This window comes from Oncorhynchus kisutch, linkage group LG28 (assembly GCF_002021735.2).
Source record: "Oncorhynchus kisutch isolate 150728-3 linkage group LG28, Okis_V2, whole genome shotgun sequence".
In the NCBI taxonomy this organism is placed as follows: Eukaryota; Metazoa; Chordata; class Actinopteri; order Salmoniformes; family Salmonidae; genus Oncorhynchus; species Oncorhynchus kisutch.
Genome location: NC_034201.2, coordinates 26,391,351 through 26,409,281, shown reverse-complemented (window position 1 = coordinate 26,409,281; position 17,931 = coordinate 26,391,351). Strand labels below are relative to the sequence as shown.

At 43.7% G+C, this 17,931-nt stretch overlaps 1 protein-coding gene and 1 non-coding gene across 11 annotated transcripts in view; one reads left to right on the top strand and one right to left on the bottom strand.

The window, feature by feature from the left end:
• Window positions 1-17,931, bottom strand: part of erg (ETS transcription factor ERG) — a 75,305-nt gene that overhangs the window by 10,437 nt on the left and 46,937 nt on the right. For 5 of the 10 annotated variants that reach the window (XM_020463626.2, XM_031807742.1, XM_031807739.1 and 2 more), the window contains exons 3-4: window positions 5,020-5,237; window positions 824-978 (exon numbers count right to left, since the gene is read on the bottom strand). In XM_020463626.2, the coding sequence (XP_020319215.1) occupies window positions 824-978; window positions 5,020-5,237 (373 nt within the window). Of the gene's footprint in view, window positions 1-823; window positions 979-5,019; window positions 5,238-11,533; window positions 11,744-17,931 lie in introns of those variants that run through there. The other 5 variants (XM_031807740.1, XM_031807743.1, XM_031807744.1 and 2 more) reach the window with 4 other exon arrangements.
• On the top strand, window positions 9,520-10,784 carry LOC109872429 (uncharacterized). The gene is made up of 3 exons (XR_004205948.1): window positions 9,520-9,604; window positions 9,804-9,840; window positions 9,933-10,784. It is a non-coding gene; the product is annotated as an uncharacterized LOC109872429 (transcript).

Sequence of the window (17,931 nt, the reverse complement as noted above, 5' to 3'; positions counted from 1 at the left end):
ATTGGATACCATGAAATTGGGGAGAAAAAGGGGTAAAATTCACACACAAAAAAGAAAAAAAAACTATGCACATAGGCCAGGATTTTATTTATTTTTGATGCATCAAGAAGTGACTATCTAATGCAGATCTATGACTTTATATCAAAGAAAAAAGTGTCAATTCTGAAATATTTACGAAGTTAGCACCTAATTTCAAAGGTGCTTTATTTTGGCTATTCTGATACCTCTTTTTACCCAAAAGACACAGCACAGCCTCATGGATGTTCCAGTCAGGATTCAGTGCTGTATTCTAGGTGTGTGTCTTTGAATGGGGAACTGATAAGAATACTTTTCTCCCATTTGGCAGGGACTCACATCCCCCCTCTACCCTGCTCCTTACTCCACCCAGTTGGACCGACACCATAGGAAACCGTCTAGACAAGGAAAAGCACACTCTGCAACAAAACGCTGGGGCTTCTGTGCTGCAGATAACAGGAAGTCTCTCCTTGTGACAGATGAATATATGTGAGAGACATGAGGTCCCCTAATCGAAAGCAGTGAGTGACTCACATGACTGATTGGGACTGGTATTGAAGGCTCCTTTAACCGCAGAGGGCAACGCCCTGCTTCTCATTCTAAAGCAGGTCCTCTTTAGCTATGTTTACATGTGTACATAGGACACATCAGACGAGATATCCATTTTTATTATCATCTCAACTGAAGACAGGTGAGTCGACCCAAGGTAATTGAGAAGATCTAACTAAGAGCTTCAGCTGTCTAAAGAAAAGTGTTCTGGTGTTCAAATCACTGTGGTGTCATTTGATGTGTTAAGGTGCTCTGTTACCTGCGGGAACAATGACGCGGCGCTCATTGGTGGTCATGTTGGGGGGCACGATGTGCTTGTCCTCCAGGTAACTGCTGTAAGTGACAGGGGTGCTGCCCTCTCCTCCACTGGACAGCTTCCCATTCTTCCCCACGCTGCATTCGTCAGGAGAGTTTCTGTCAGGACAAAACACAGAGGGGAGGAGTTGGGTCAGTCACAGGGAGGCGCAGTCATCCACATATGGGCGGAGTCAATCCCAGAGGGGCGGAGTCAACCACACCTGCAATGCTCATCAAGACTATTGGTTTACCTAACTGGTAACACTACACTGGAACATCTGTTAAAAGACTGTTTATAAACCATTAGTAATTTGTTTGTAAACCGTTAGTAAAATGTTGGTTGATGATTATCTATCTGAATCTATGTATTATCCCATGCATTCATGTTGACCCAAAAATCTCCCCATAACATTGCTAGTGTGTGCCTTGATGCTCAAACAGAGGAGACCGTGTAATTGTGATGTCAACTCTCCTCCCACCACAGATTGCGAAACAAAGTATTCTCAGATTTTTCGTATCTATCATTCCAATCCATTATTCTTTCAAATATCCCAGCTATGGCTGCAACCTGTGCCCACAGCTCTCCTGAAGCCACATTAAAAGACGAATCTCCACTCAAATAAAGTGGAGGGAGGGAGGCGTGCCAGGGGCCCTGGGCCCCATAAGTGACCCCATTCCAAATGACTCTTCTGCCATTATCATAGCTTCTGATTCCCCTGGGGCGCGGCCACCAGATGGGATGGATTACCCATGGAATGTCATATAAATTCATATCAACCTGTTGTGGCCAAGATATGAACCATTTTGGAACCATTTCTTGGAATCTAAGTCATGTGTCAACCAACTGTTGGCCTCTCCTGACCCAGCCTTGATGGAGAATATGTCCTTGCCACGGGTACAGCCCCCAGATGCATGTCATTTGGGAATAGCTGTTTCAAAGTAAAAACACATAGAAGTGATTTATTCTCAGATCTGCTGGAGGAGGGATTTTTTTAATCCAGTCGTATTTCAATAATCTTAGTCCCAAAGATTACAGTAACTATTTTATGGCACTTTCATAAAGAGACATTTTATACTTCTGTGAATTAATTGCCTATACTGCTGTTAGTCTCAGACTGTCCATTGACAAAATGTTGATAGCCATTTATTTTTCCTACAGGATTATTCTTATAACCGGAATGATCCAGTTTCCAGATTGTAATGTTAACATGAGACTTTGAACTGAAATTACCACATTGCTGCAAAGTGGACCACCTTAAATACCTTGTTTTTCACTTGGCAGAAATTCTGCCTCCCAAAGGGGGTCTCACTTGTGTCCATAAATGTTAACAACTTGACTACAGAAACTAGAGACCCCATTCAATGGGGTTCAGAAGGTCAACATAAAAAACCAGGTGAAAGCTTCACTACAAATATTTCCCGTGGAAGACAATAGCCGCTTTCAGCCAAACAGCATAACCTGAGTGATTACCTTCCTCTTCCCAGAAGATGGAACTCTCATCATTAGGGAATCCATCATTAAGCCATAAAGATATGGAATCTGGATCTACGAGTTGAGCAAGGGGTGAGAGATGTTCAAGGTGTGACTTGTACTAAAAAGTCCCTTGGAATTTGTCTGATTGAAAAACTTTCTGCCAGTTTGAGTTTGACAAAAGAAATTGAAAAGAACGTCTGATACTAAGCCAAAATAAAACATTAAATATGAACAGGAAATTGGGGGGAATAAATGGTCTTATATACTATCGCAACCCTGTTTTAAGGTTCAAAACAAGCCTAGACCAATTAGTTTTATAGAACATTTGCTCATGCACAAATCATACTTTACATGCATTCCCAAAATGTAATGCACAATGCCCATACTTTTTTATCATATTTCATTTCAATCAATACAGAGAGAGCGAGAGAGAGAAAATAAGCAACAGAATTAATCTTTGCTAATTCAAAATGCATGCTTTTTTCTTGCTTCCCAGTTTCAGAAGAAAAACCAAGTATCTTTTGCAACTGCAGAGGGAGACAACGAGATTTCCTTTATGTAAACAATTTAAGCATGATTGAGGTTAACAGTTTGGGCAGAAGATCATACTACTGCACCCTTCCAACATTTTATTGTGAAAGTATCTGATGTTCATTTGACTATGGAGAGCAGCCATGTCACCACATGGGCTGTTCGAAAAATATCACAAGAACTGGGGATGTTATCTATTATTGTGAAATGAATTGAGATTGTATTCAAAGGGCGGCGACTGTGGTAAATTTGAGCTAATTAGCCAAAACAAATGAACTATGTTGGGTTAGAATGTCTGATTGAAGATGAACGCAATGGGATCGATGGAAAACTGGTATATCTGTGTTTCTACTGTGGAAGTCTCAGTGTCTGTGTGTAGACATATGCATTTGTATGTGATGCAGCGAAGTGCGCTGCAGTTCAGCCCTGATTAGTGTGTGTGTGTGTGTGTGTGTGTGTGTGTGTGTGTGTGTGTGTGTGTGTGTGTGTGTCCGAGCCCATTGGACACAAGTTCACTTACTCTATTGTCTCCCACCCAGTATGAGTCACCATCAGAGGCTTACGGAGGCCAAGCAACTGTAAACTGCTCTCCACTGGGCCCAGACACATGCTAAAACACATTCAACCCTCTATCACTGTAGAGAGAAAGAAAGAGACAGATACAGAGAGGCAAAGACTGGAGACAGATATCAAGATAAGAATGAGCGAGAGAGAGAGAGAGAGACATAGCGAGGTAGACAGAAAGAACAAACAATCCAAGGGAATCCTAGCGTAGAGGAGTGCAGGCGTCTCGTCGACCTTGTCTTGAAGCTAACTTGTTCATTGTTCTCCAGGTTTGGGTCAGCTAATTAATCTGCCAAGAGGTTGGGCTCCCGGGCCCACTTCACTTCCCATAAACCCTGCTGCTGCTCACTGAGGGTACTGGGTGGGGGGTGGTGGAGGGGGGCATGAGAGGGGAGGTCCACAAACCCATTAAATCCAGATAATGAGGGTAGCCTCAGGACCCCTGCTAGCCCCCATGTCAACATTCCCCGTAATAATTTCCATCGCTGAGGCTATCTGTCACCCAGCTGTACCCTTACGCTACCTCCCTTTTCTAAAGCTTCAGCCATAAAACCCCCATTGCCATGCCATGTAACACAATCTTTAAGATGATCAACTCTGGAAACTAGGACCAAACTCCTGGGATGTCGGAGTGCTTTGGAACACTCCGGGTTGAGCTTTGGGTCCCCAGATGCTAGCATACACATGGTGTGCGCACACACAGACACACACACACACACACACCTGTCTTCCCCTCTCCAAACACACACATACATTTATGTGGCAGTACAGTAGGCCTCCCTCTAGTAGCCTAGTGAATGGAGGGGAGGATGGTGGTGTGTGCAGGAGCAGCAGTGCTGTCTGTGTTGATCTCCGCTGTAAATCTTCCTCTGCTCCATGACTCGTCACTAATTGGAACAATCTTTCCCATGTCTCACCGCCAGATAAATAAGGCCCTCTGCCTGGGTGTCTGTGGAGAGGCCTGCTCCAAAGATGGAGATGGCTGTGTGGTGATTGGAGGGTGGCTAGATGGATGGAGGGGGGAGTTCTTGCGCGTGTGAGATGTGTTAGAAATATGAATGCAGTGGCGGTCCTTCTATATTTTTTTGTGGTACAGCTGTTTTGAGTTTGGGTTTCCAACAGCAGCAACTCTGTCTTGGATTGGGTCTCAGACAGCTTTGCCAGTTTTTTTTCACCCACTGAAAACCTCAGTCAAGTTCCTCGTCTGTTTGTCAAGTAGCTTGGCTGCTGGCTGTTACTGTGTAAGCCAGGCGAGACTCTTTACTATTGATGGGCGTAAACAGCAGACGTCCCTTTAACTGACTCTGTACCACCGCATTGAATTTTCTGGCACCGTAATTCAAAATATTTACATTACGACGTTCGATTTCAGGCCGCATCGACCCACTTGTTTAAAGTACATTAATAGAAATGCAGACAATAAACAGGAAATCAGGGCCACAGGCAGCCTGGCTGCAGCCCAGTGCACAGTGGACCCCAGGGTGTAAAGCACTGTGTCACTTCGCCCCTTCTAATGCTAGCACTCTCCAGAGCTCACACGATATGGGCCAGACATATGTAAAAGTTAAGCTAAAAGTGGACTGCTGTACCTGTTGCCGTTGACCTGTCCACTGTTGCACTCCATCTTGATGGTGACGCGGGCGGGCGGCTGGGACAGCCAGTCCTGCTGGTGCACCCTGGGGCTCATCTTGGCCGTCTGGCCGTACTCGCTGGCCGCCGCCGCCGCCATCTCAGCCTTGGCGTGGTGGGGCGTTCCGTAGGTGCACTCGAACAGCGACTGGTCCTCACTCACCACCGACAACGCTTCCTGTACGCAGAAAGAAAGCGCAAAGACATATCCCTCTTAGATTTCTATTACAATCAAAGCTCCATTCACTTGGTTTACAATCAACTGGTTCAGATTCATTAAGTGTGGATTTTGGCATGAACCGAGTATGATTGATTTGTGATCCTAGGGGCTCTGCTCAAATTGCAGGTAATTTGGGACCGGTCTGTGATTTAAACCCTAAGCTCTATGCACATATGTGGTGGATATAACATTAGATTGCAGTCTGATGAATACCTCCTTGTGAGCTCATTGTTTTGTGAGTAAAATGGCAGACAGAATGACCCCTGGAAAACTCACCTGAAAACCAGGCCCCCTCATTATAGAGGGATTACCATGGCCAGTAAAAGTGCTCCAGTTTCATTCACTTCTACCTGGGTTGAATTAGAGCACAGAAGTATACGCTATGATTAAACCAGCTGGGTGTCTACCAGGCTCTATATGATCGACAACATGGGCAAAGAGTACCAATATTAACCAACCTGACCCTCTAAACTACCACATGCTAACCCTCTTGATCATTAACGTTTCACAGGCATTTTGTCCAACTTTTTGTCTTCCTCACAGGACAATTGCTACATCCTGGCATCACAGGTCTGAGCTAAGTTCACCCGGTGCCATCTAGATGGGATAGGCCTCCTAAAGAGTCTGGGTTACTTCCTGTAATTTTTGGGGGATGTTTTCCCCTTTTTTTTCTTAGTTTTCCCCTCTATTTATACAGGTTATTCATTTTGAAATTAAATATATTTTACATGAGAAATCTGTTAGGTTCCCCTGCTAGCCACTGTCGCCCAAAGCCTGCTTTAGGGGGTTTACACTTTTGATTTATAATTAAATACTCTGTGCCAATGGCATAAAAAAGTTCAAAAACAACAAACATTTTATTAAGTGTTTTATACTTTCTCAACTGTTCAGTTATTCCCTATCCCAAGACCCCCAATTTAGCTGTAGAGAGACCTGAGAGTTAAAAAAAAAAATCCAGGTATTCTTTAGGTTATTGGGTTAGGTCAAGGCATTCTAAGCATATTCAGCCATTCTTGGGGGAAATGTAAATTGAGACTCTACTTCAACTTTCATTCCAACATCCATTTGTTGTGATGTCAGGAGACCACAGTGCAGACCACACTCATGATTATCTCATCACTGGGTATACACCCTCTAACCACAAGGCCTCAGTCAGGTCTCCATGTGTCCTTCATCCAAGAAAGATGGAATCATATGCAATACAAAACGCTTTTAGGATTTGTACATTTAAAGATTAAATGCATGTTCTAGCCAAGGAGTTAATTAAATCTTGATTAATCTAGTGTTTATCCTTCATTTATTTCAAAGCCATTCCTGTCTCCTCCCATCAACCTCAAATGAATGGGATCCAACAGTAAAAATCCATTCAACACCAATGACTAACACAAACACATATTTTCCCACAAATGCCATGACATGGCAACCTGTCTCTAATTTTCCCAGTATTGTTCATAAAATCTCTTAGCCAAATCCTGTATTGCTACATATACCTCAGAGGGCTTCCATCTGAGTCAAACACCAACCCTTCTCTTCTCTTTTTCTCTGAGCTCGTCAGCCCTCCTCAACCTGCCCTCCTCTCTCTCTCTCTCTCGTGGAAGGAGTGCCCCTCCAACATCTCGGTGTAAGTGACCCACCCTGATCTCAAATCACTTAGGAGGAAAAGGAAGCTGTGTCGGAAAGCAGATTAATCTAGTGGGGACTGGTCCTCCCTGATATGTCAGCTGCAAACCACATTACAGAGCAGGCTCGGCTCATTGACCATCATCTGAGAGCGGGTCCAGGGGTTAGAGATAGAGGAGAGCAGAGCATAATATACACGAGGTGACCCCAGCCAGCATGAATAAGGGGCACACACAGCTTTTGTTCACCAAATGCAAACAAAACAAAACCACATCCATTCACAGCTAATGTTCAGCCACACAGCTCCATACTTCCTGAGCTTTGATCCTATGGAAAAGACCATAAAGCCAGGAACTGACCAAAAAACAACCAAAAGATAGGCCACAAAGAGATCCATCATCAATCACAGCTGGGATTTCTGATAGATGTGTAGCCATCGAGTGCCATTTTAATGCAGTCTGTTTACATTGTGTCTGGGAACAATTTACAGATGTAAGATTTTAATGTGATCACCCTGTTGCAGGAGAACTTGCCTGAAATGTAGAACATGCTCAACTTGTAGTGTATTTGAGGTTTAAAAAGGCTTCAGAAGTTTGTAATTTCCACTATGAAAATTCAGAGTTGATTTACGCTTATGAAAAATGTATCAACCCCTACAAAAATGTCCACTAATTATAATCCACATAATAATTCACATGTCTTGTTGCTGTAGGACTATTATTTTCCTGCTGTAGCAAACTGGATCAATTTAAGATCCTACAACTGTAAACACTGGAAACCAGTTATAAAATATTTGGCCATCCTGAAGCCAACAGAAATAATGTGACAAAATAACATGACAGTAAATACTAGATTTGGCGATCACAACATAGAGAAGATTCAGATATTCCATAAACACCAAGACAAAATGAAGCAAACATAATTCGCCTTTAGATTTAAACTAAACTAGCTTAGATCACAACAACACAAGAGTCTGGCCAGGTCTCCATCTTGCCCCAACTCAGTACAGTACATTCCTCTAAGGTCCATTATTCCTCTTCTATGGAAAATGAGAGATAGTTTCACAACCTTAGTGTCATGGTCAAAGAAAATGAACACAGAATTAGGCAGGGAAGAATGAGGCTGTGCTGAGCCCAGTTTTCCTACCGAACAGTGTCCACCATAGAATAAGTCATATAATGTACACATTCAGGGAGGTCCTCTATGGGTCCTCTAGTGGAGTTCCAGGGGCTGCAGCATGGCCGTCTGGGTAGGGAAATGAACTGCTGACCAGAGGGCAGCTGGTTCAAATCAGAACTTGAGCCCCTCTGAAGCAGTATAGTAAATTACCCTCCATAAATATTGTGCTTTATAAGTGGAAATTGGTATAGTACACTTAATTTCACCTCATATAATGTTGTGTATATCACATTTAACAACAGTCAAAATCATGTTAGCCTGAGCTGGTTTACAGTACTTTATGGTGCACATTTTGTCCTAAAACAATTCTTCCTAAACATGCTCCAGTGTCTCCAGGGTCATTCTGACCTTATAAAGTGACATAGAGAGCCATATTCACAGTGTATGAGTAGCTCTAGTCCTGTACTCCCTCTCAATGGAGCCATTGGACCCATTCATGGAGAATGTCCCAGGCAGCCTTCCCAATGAGACATGGTGTGGTGTGGCTGAAGACAGGAAGCTCCCCTTCTCCCAGCATTTCCTGTGTTTAAAGTTCCTTTTAGGGGGAGGGATATCGGGAGGTGGGGAGCGCATAACAGGAAGTGCTCATCGTTGGCATTTTGATTGTGGCTGAGATTTGGAACACTAATGGAGTTGATGGCCGGATGAAGAGAGGGAGAAATAGAAAGAGGGAGTGGGAGGGAGGGAGTTCGCCCTGCAATTTCTACACAGCAGGCCATTGGGCAGTTCACCGCAGGTTGACGTTTATTTTAGTCTTGTCCTGGAGGCAGAACTGAGCAATTTCCCCTTAGATAGGCCAGCTGCAACATTGGCAATTGTAATAATTCACTTTTTGGTCTAAAGGGTTAGGGTTAAGGTTAGGTTTGAAATCAGATGTCATGGCTTTGTGGCTATGAGAGCTAGTGACCACTTTGCAGGGCTGCCTCCAGAACAAGATGCAGTAACATCAGTAGTGCAGGTAATGGCCTTCAATCTGGGGCAGCCATTCTGGATGTTGTTTTAGTAGCTCCCTCCCTGATTTCACCAATTAAGACCAACTTCATTTTCATTTGGTCAGACAGGCAATATTGGGGTGTCCTACTATGAATTGACAGAGACAAACCTCCCCGTCCAAAACACAAGATCTGTTATTTTTCAAACAGGAAGAACACCTGTGTTACGTTTCCACGAAAGCCGTTTTGTTAGCATTGAAAAGCAGTCTGATTTGTACATGACTGCTTGAAAACATGTTTTGTTTCGCAATAGGATACCACAGAGAGAATGTTTTTGCCTAGTAGAGATCCTATGATGAATAACTTCCAGGGGCCTTGATTTGGCAGTAACATGTGTTATGGAGAAAGAGACGGAGCTTATGTGTGAAACTATAGTACAGGATGAAGCGTGGAACGGCAAAAGCCTGGAGAGTTTCAATTAGAAAAATTATGGGTATTTTTATTTCCATAGGTCAGTGACAAAGGTTGGCCAGAGCCTCAGACCTCACAAAGACACAGAGGTTGGTTGGCCACAACTTCCTGGATCCCCCTCTGGTATGTGTATTACACACACATATACACACTATCTGCATTGTTTGCCTCAGTTCTGTCCATAGGCGGGCATGATAAACTGTTTTGTTTGTGTCCTGATATCCTGATGTGGTTGACTCACTGAACTGAATGCTACACTCTTCATTGTGTAATTAATTGTACATTGTATTAAGTGTATTTCTATTTTTTTTAACACATTTAGGACTAAAGAAGTGGCTGTGGACCAGCAAAGTTAACAGGTTGGTCTACCAAGAACATTTCTGATTGGTGAGGGATGAGATCTGTTCTCTGATGTTTTTCTCCCTTATGTTCTGTGAACATTGCCTTCTAGGTGTGTACTAGATACTAGAGGACCCAACTCACTGACCCCAGGTGAACTGTCTAAGATGATAGACTGTCCACTGGTGCCATAACGTGTCTTCAAGCTGAGAATAGTGTGACTAGTGTGACACTATCAAAACAACATGACGCAGCTTTTCAGTTGGTTGCGTTATGCTCATTTCAGTAAAACTATTCCCCAATCGTCTTGTGCTATTGTGACAGAGAGTATCTATGTCCGTTGTTCAGAATACTCTTATAGTCATCTATAATAATCTCAATCAGATGCAATGAAGTTCGCCACCACCAAACCTGTTCCACAAAAAAACAGCCAGTGCATCGAGAAGGCGTTTATAAACAGTAGTCACTCTCCTCTCTGCCTGGGACTTCAACTCAACCACGGTCCCAGTGCCACAATATCACGGGTCACGAAGGAGCAAGCTCCCTCGCCAAACATTTGGGTTCTACTTCCAAACTGTACCTGTTTGCATTGAATACCAGCAAGACAGCTGATTATGTAATTATGGCTTCCCTGCTTTTGTTTTATTGCTCACACTGTGATTTGGCTGTGAACATCTTGTGCTGCCACTGGCAGACGCAGAGGGTGGAAATATTAGACGCCATGTTGAATTAGGTTTGCAGGTGACTGACTCCCTAGCAGGACTCTAAATTAAAACATGTAATGCGTAGCACTGGAGCTCCCAACTTTAAAGTTAGGAGCACAACATAAAATGTAGGAGCACCAGAAAAAATATTTTTGTTATATTGATTGAGATATAGCCTATGAGTTCTAGCTACTTACGAAGCATGTTGTGCCCTAGATTATTTGATTATTATAAAAAGCAAAAAATGCTTTTGTCCTCTGTCCATTGTCTAATTGGTGTTGTTACAGTAACTACACAAGGGTAATTACTTGATAGCACTAGGATAGCCATGTCAAAGTATGAACTATTTACTACTACTAGTTACCATTCATTTTGATTATGATGTTAACATAGGCATTAATGCAACAATAACAGTAGCATGATAACATTTCTTCAGAGAATTTAAACCTCCCATTATTTCAGTTCCTTCAGCACAGGATTGCATTTTTCATTTCAAAGTATAATTTTCGCAGATGGTTCTTTGATAAGACAAATACTTATGACTCACCCCCCCACCCCACCCCCCAAAAAAGACCAATAGATAAAAATGCAAAAAAAAATGTCAATTTCCTTTTCGTATTTTTTTTGTAAAGGTAAAAATATCAACATCAAAAACATAATAGACGTTAAAATTGGTGCCTCTCCATAATGGATCAAATGTTCAAGAAATGTAAATTACGGTGTGTTTCATTTGTTTGTAAGACAAGCCAGGTCAAATCAATTCAGCGTCCGAAAGAACGAAATCTCAGATTTTGTCATTAACCCAAAGATTTTTGAAACCGTACAACCCATCCGCATAGGAAAAAGGAAATTTGCAAGGAAATCTTGTCGCACCTCTATGGCAGAAGGGTGTTACCCTTCTGGGTGTTTCTTTAAAGTGCCACGAAAACTAAAACAATGCCCAAGCACTACAGAAAATAACCAATAAAAAGCCAAAACTTTGGCGAAAAAAAAATACAAATGTACTTACCTTAATGGTGCTGGCCATATTTGTTCAGGACCTCTCAGTCCTGGTAAAACACACTGGTATAAATTCTAATATAATTTTTTTCTGGACAGCAAGCTAGTTGAGGTTCCACTAAGCGGTGTTTGGAGCGGATGAGATTGTGCTAACGTTGGGAAGTGAAGTCAGCCAATAGCAGGAAGAGGTTTCTATTGGTTCTGGCCACCGCAACTCGAAGAAACAGGATATTTGGGAGAGAGGAGATAAGAAGGGCTAAAAACAATGTTGTTATTCTTGATGTGTGTTAGTAGTTTTTATTTTTAAGTAAGGAGGGGTAAGGTTGTAGAGGGGAGACTAACTAAAGGCTGATCTAAGAGTATGTTCTCTACTGAGGCAGGCAGATGTGAAGTGTGTGTGTGTGTGTGTCACACACATAAACCGGTGACAAGATGCAAATGTCTGATCATACGATCCATACTTGAAAACGCTTGCCTGCCATGTGCCTCTATAGATGGCTACAGTGAGTACAGCACCAACCTCTCTTGCACAGAGCACTCAACACTGTTAAGATAATTTCACCACTTTAGAAAAAGGGGCATTTCAACATTACTACACTTAAACCATTTTTAAAATAAGGTTTAAGTATATTCCAGTAGAAATTAACCTTTATAAACTCACTTAAATAACAGGTTACATGTATGCATCAATTTAGTAGGCTACCTGCATAATAAACAGAAAAACTGAATGTCCACACAATGAATGAATATTAATTGAATGGAGAATGAGATGTGAGCAGCCCGGCCCTCCTTTCTTCAGGGGGTCTGGTTGGGTCTGGATACTAGAGGTGAGAAAGCAGCAAACCTGAGCAGGCCTGATAAGGAGGTGAAGTCAAGGAGAAAGTCAAAGAGAAAGTAAGAGAGGAAATCAGAGCGCAGCCTGACATCCTGCTGCCGACCTCTGTCAAAACACACCCGTGACTGACCACCCCTGGTCCTGTACGTTGATTACACACACACATACAAAACACACACACACAAACAGGCAGGGGCAGAACCACTGCACTGTGACCTCTGACCTGTGACCACTCTCAGGTATACAGTTGAACCACAGTTCAGACCAGAAAGCCCTCGAGGTAGTACTCCATTCAACTGACCACTGTGAGGCTCAGGGCCATAGCCAGGGTCAAAAATGTGTGAGCCGTGAGGTTCACAGTGTTTGTAAACCAATCGTGGAGTGGCATCATATCATTTACACAGAGGAATTATTTTCCAAGATGGCGTAGTAGTAGGACGTGTGTGTTTGTCTTTGTCTTATCCCGTGTAAATAGCCAGTCTTTTTCGTATATATCTTCATCTCACTTTCTATCTAACTAAATATACTTTTCTATCGAACTAAATATACTTTCCTGCAACCCGCCTCACCCAATGTGGTACGGATCAGCCTCACCCAGAGCATATCAGACTGCTTCTCTCTACCACATCACCGGATTCCTGCCGCCCTGGATCATTACACCGGATTATCACAGCTAGCTAGCTGCAAACGAGTGGCTACTGTTAGTTAACGCTTCTGTCCCGAAGCAAGCACCAGCTAGCCTTAATTTATTTATTTTTATTTCACCTTTATTTAACCAGGTAGGCAAGTCGAGAACAAGTTCTCATTTACAATTGCGACCTGGCCAAGATAACGCAAAGCAGTTTGACACATACAACACAGAGTTACACATGGAGTAAAACAAACAGTCAATAATACAGTAGAAAAATAAGTCTATATACAATGTGAACAAATGAGGTGAGATAAGGGAGGTAAAGGCAAAAAAAGGCCATGGAGGCGAAGTAAATACAATATAGCAAGTAAAACACTGGAATGGTAGATTTGCAGTGGAAGAATGTGCAAAGTAGAGAGACATAATGGGGTGCAAAGGAGCTAAATAAATAAATACAGTAGGGGGAGAGGTAGTTGTTTGGGCTAAATTATAGATGGGCTATGTACAGGTGCAGTAATCTGTGAGTTGCTCTGACAGCTGGATAGCCTTTTTGTAGTTTGTTCCAGTCATTGGTAGCAGAGAACTGGAAGGAGAGTCGGCCAAAGGAAGAATTGGTGTTGGGGGTGACCAGAGAGATATACCTGCTGGAGTGTGTGCTACAGGTGGGTGCTGCTATGGTGACCAGCAAGCTGAGATAAGGGGGGACTTGTAGATGACCTGGAGCCAGTGGGTTTGGCGACAAGTATGAAGCGAGGGCCAGCCAACGAGAGCGTACAGGTCGCGGTGGTGGGTAGTATATGGGGCTTTGGTGACAAAACAGATGGCACTGTGATAAACTGCATCCAATTTATTGAGTAGGGCATTAGAGGCTATTTTGTAAATGACATCGCTGAAGTCGAGGATCGGTAGGATGGTCAATTTTACAAGGGTATGTTTGGCAGCATGAGTGAAGGATGCTTTGTTGCGAAATAGGAAGCCAATTCTAGAAATAACTTTGGATTGGAGATGTTTGATGCGAGTCTGGAAGGAGAGTTTACAGGCTAACCAGACACCTAGGTATTTGTAGTTGTCCACATATTCTAAGTCAGAACCGTCCAGAGTAGTGATGTTGGACGGGAGGGCAGGTGCAGGCAGCGATCGGTTGAAGAGCATGCATTTAATTTTACTTGTATTTAAGAGCAATTGGAGGCCACGAGAGTTGTATGGCATTGAAGCTCATCTGGAGGGTTGATAAGTGTCCAAAGGGACAGAAGTATACAGAATGGTATCGTCTGCGTAGAGGTGGATCAGAGACTCACCAGCAGTAAGAGCGATATCGTTGATGTATACAGAGAAGAGAGTCAGTCCAAGAATTGAACCCTGTGGCACCCCCATAGAGACTGCCAGAGGCCCGGACAAGAGGCCCTCCGATTTGACACACTGAACCCTCAGAGAAGTAGTTGGTGAACCAGGTACTACACACAACTGTGAAGAGGGAACGCAACACCCTGCTACAACTCAACTCAACTCCCCAATCAATGGGGGCCAACCAATCAGCTGCTTGGGGAGAATTCAGGAAGCCTAGGGAACGTAACACCAGGCGAGGCAATCATTTGAGAAACCAAGGCTATCGAGTCTGCCGATGAGGATGTGGTGATTGACAGAGTCTAAAGCCTTGGCCAGGTCAAAGAATACGGCTGCACAGTATTGTTTCTTATCGATGGCGGTTAAGATATCGTTTAGGACCTTAAGCGTGGCTGAGGTGCACAAATGACCAGCTCTGAAAACCAGATTGCATAGCAGAGAAGGTATGATGGGATTCGAAATGGTTGGTAATCTGTTTGTTGACTTGGCTTTCGAAGACCTTAGAAAGGCAGGGTAGGATAGATATAGGTCTGTAGCATATAGGTCTGTAGCAGTTTGGGTCAAGAGTGACCGCAGCTGCTTTCCAATCTTTGGGAATCTCAGACGACACGAAAGAGAGGTTGAACAGGCTAATAGGGGTTGCAACAATTTCGGCAGATAATTTTAGAAAGAAAGGGTCCAGATTGTCTAGCCCGGCGGATTTGTAGGGGTCCAGATTTTGCAGCTCTTTCAGAACATCAGCTGACTGGATTTGGGAGAAGGAGAAATGGGGAAGGCTTGGGCGAGTTGCTGTGGGGGGTGCAGTGCTGTTGACCGGGGTAGGGGTAGCCAGGTGGAAAGCATGGCCAGCCATAGAAAAATGCTTATTTAAATTCTCAATTATAGTGGATTTATCGGTGGTGACAGTATTTCCTATCCTCAGTGCAGTGGGCAGCTGGGAGGAGGTGTTTTTATTCTCCATGGACTTTACAGTGTCCCAGAACTTTTTTGAGTTTGTGTTGCAGGGAGCAAATTTCTGCTTGAAAAAGCTAGCCTTGGCTTTTCTAAATGCCTGTGTATATTGGTTTCTAGCTTCCCTGAAAAGTTGCATATCATGGGGGCGGTTCGATGCTAATGCAGAACGCCATAGGATGTTTTTGTGTTGGTTAAGGGCAGTCAGGTCTGGAGAGAACCAAGGGCTATATCTATTGCTGGTTCTAAATTTCTTGAATGGGGCATGCTTATTTAAGATGGTGAGGAAGGCATTTAAAAAAAATAACCAGGCATCCTCTACTGACGGGATGAGATCAATATCCTTCCAGGATACCCCGGCCAGGCCTTGAGCTAGCCTCGAGCTAGGCCCATATACCAGCTAATTCTTGGGCTACAATACCTTCTTTGCCAATTGGCCTGGACCCTTTATTGTCGACACGGAACCCCGCAGATCCATCACGACTGGACTGCCGACGTGATCGCCCGATGTGGTCTTAACAGGCTATTCTGTTACGATGTTGCCTAAAAACCATCTACTATCCCCGGCCCGCTAGCTTTTCTGAACGCTATGTCTCCTGCTTGCATAGTGTAGTAGTGACTACTGAACGGCACCCTGACTCACCTATTGCTGCTCTTTTGACCCTATGATCACTCGGCTACACAGCTGATGCCCCCTGGACTGTTTCAATAACACGGTAGCTCATTTTGTTTACCTGTCGGCCCCAGCCTCAAACTCAGGTCCTGTATGTACCTAACTGACCCGCTCTGCCCATTCATCGCCATTTACCCATTATTGTCTTAGCTCTCCTGATCAACACCTGTGATTGCTTTATGCCTCGCTCTAATGTCAATATGTCTTGTCTACTGCTGTCTTGGCTAGTTCATATTGTTTTATTTCACTGTAGAGCCCTCAGTCCCGCTCAAAATGCCTTAGATGGCTCTTTTGTCCCAACCCACACACATGCAGAGACCTCACCTGGCTTAACTAGTGCCTCTAGAGACTAAATCTCTCTCATCATCACTCAACGCCTAGGTTTACCTCCACTCTACTCACATCCTACCATACCATTGTCTGTACATTATGCCCTGAATCTATTCTACAACGCCCAGAAATCTGCTCCTTTTATTCTCTGTCCCCAACGCACTAGACGACCAGTCCTTATCCTACTCCTCCTCTGTTCCTCTTGTGATGTAGAGGTTAACCCAGGTCCTGTAGCCCCCAGTTCCACTCCTATTCCCCAGGCGCTATCATTTGTTGACTTCTGTAACAGTAAAAGCCTTGGTTTCATGCATGTTAACATCAGAAGCCTCCTCCCTAAGTTTGTTCTATTCACTGCTTTAGCACACTCCGCCAACCCTGATGTCCTTGCCATGTCTGAATCCTGGCTTAGGAAGGCCACCAAAAATTCTGAAATGTCCATCCCTAACTGTAGAGAGAGCCTGCAGAGTTCTGTCATGCTTTCCAGGTCTGTGCCCAAATAGTTTGAGCTTCTACTTTTAAAAATCCACCTTTCCAGAAATCAGTCTCTCACTGTTGCAGCTTGTTATAGTTATAGACCCTCAGCACCCCAGCTGTGCCCTGGACACCATATGTGAATTAATTCCCCCCATTTATCTTCATAGTTTGTACTGTTAGGTGACCTAAACTGGGATATGCTTATCACCCCAGCAGTCCTACAATCTAAGCTAGATGCCCTCAATCTCACCCAAATTATCAAGGAACCTACCAGGTACAACCCTAAATCCGTAAACACGGGCACCCTCATAGATATCATCCTGACCAACCTGCCCTCTAAATACAACTCTGCTGTCTTCAACTAGGATCTCAGCGATCACTGCCTCATTGGCTGAGTCCGTAATGGGTCCCCGGTCAAATGACCACCCCTCATCACTGTCAAACGCTCCCTAAAACACTTCAGAAGCAGGCCTTTCTAATCGACCTGGCCCAGGTATCCTGGAAGGATATTGACCTCATTCCGTGAGTAGAGGATGCCTGGTTGTTCTTTAAAAGTGCTTTCCTCACCATCTTAAATACCTCCACATTCAAAAAATGTGAATTAAGAACAGATATAGCCCTTGGTTCACTCCAGACTTGACTGCCCTTGACCAGCACAAAGACATCCTGTGGCATACTGCATTAGCAGTGAATAGCTCCCGGGATATGCAACTTTTCAGGGAAGTCAGGAACCAACATACACAGGCAGTTAGGAAAGCAAAGGCTAGCTTTTCAAACAAATTAGCATCCTGTAGCACAAACTCCAAAAAGTTATGGGACACTGTAAAGTCCATGGAGAATAAGAGCACCTCCTCCCAGATGCCCACTGCACTGAGGCTAGGAAACACTATCACCACCGATTAATCTACAATAATCGAGAATTTCAATAAGCATTTTCCTACGGCTGGCCATGCGTTCCACCTGGCTACGGTCTTCCACCCGCCCGCTCATCTAGCATTACTCTGGACAGTCCTGACTTAGAATATGTGGACAACTACAAATACCTAGGTGTCTGGTTAGACTGTAAACTCTCCCTCCAACATCTCCAATCCAAAATTACATCTAGAATCGGCTTCCTATTTCGCAACAAAGCATCCTTCACTCACGCTGCCAAACATACCCTCGTAAAAC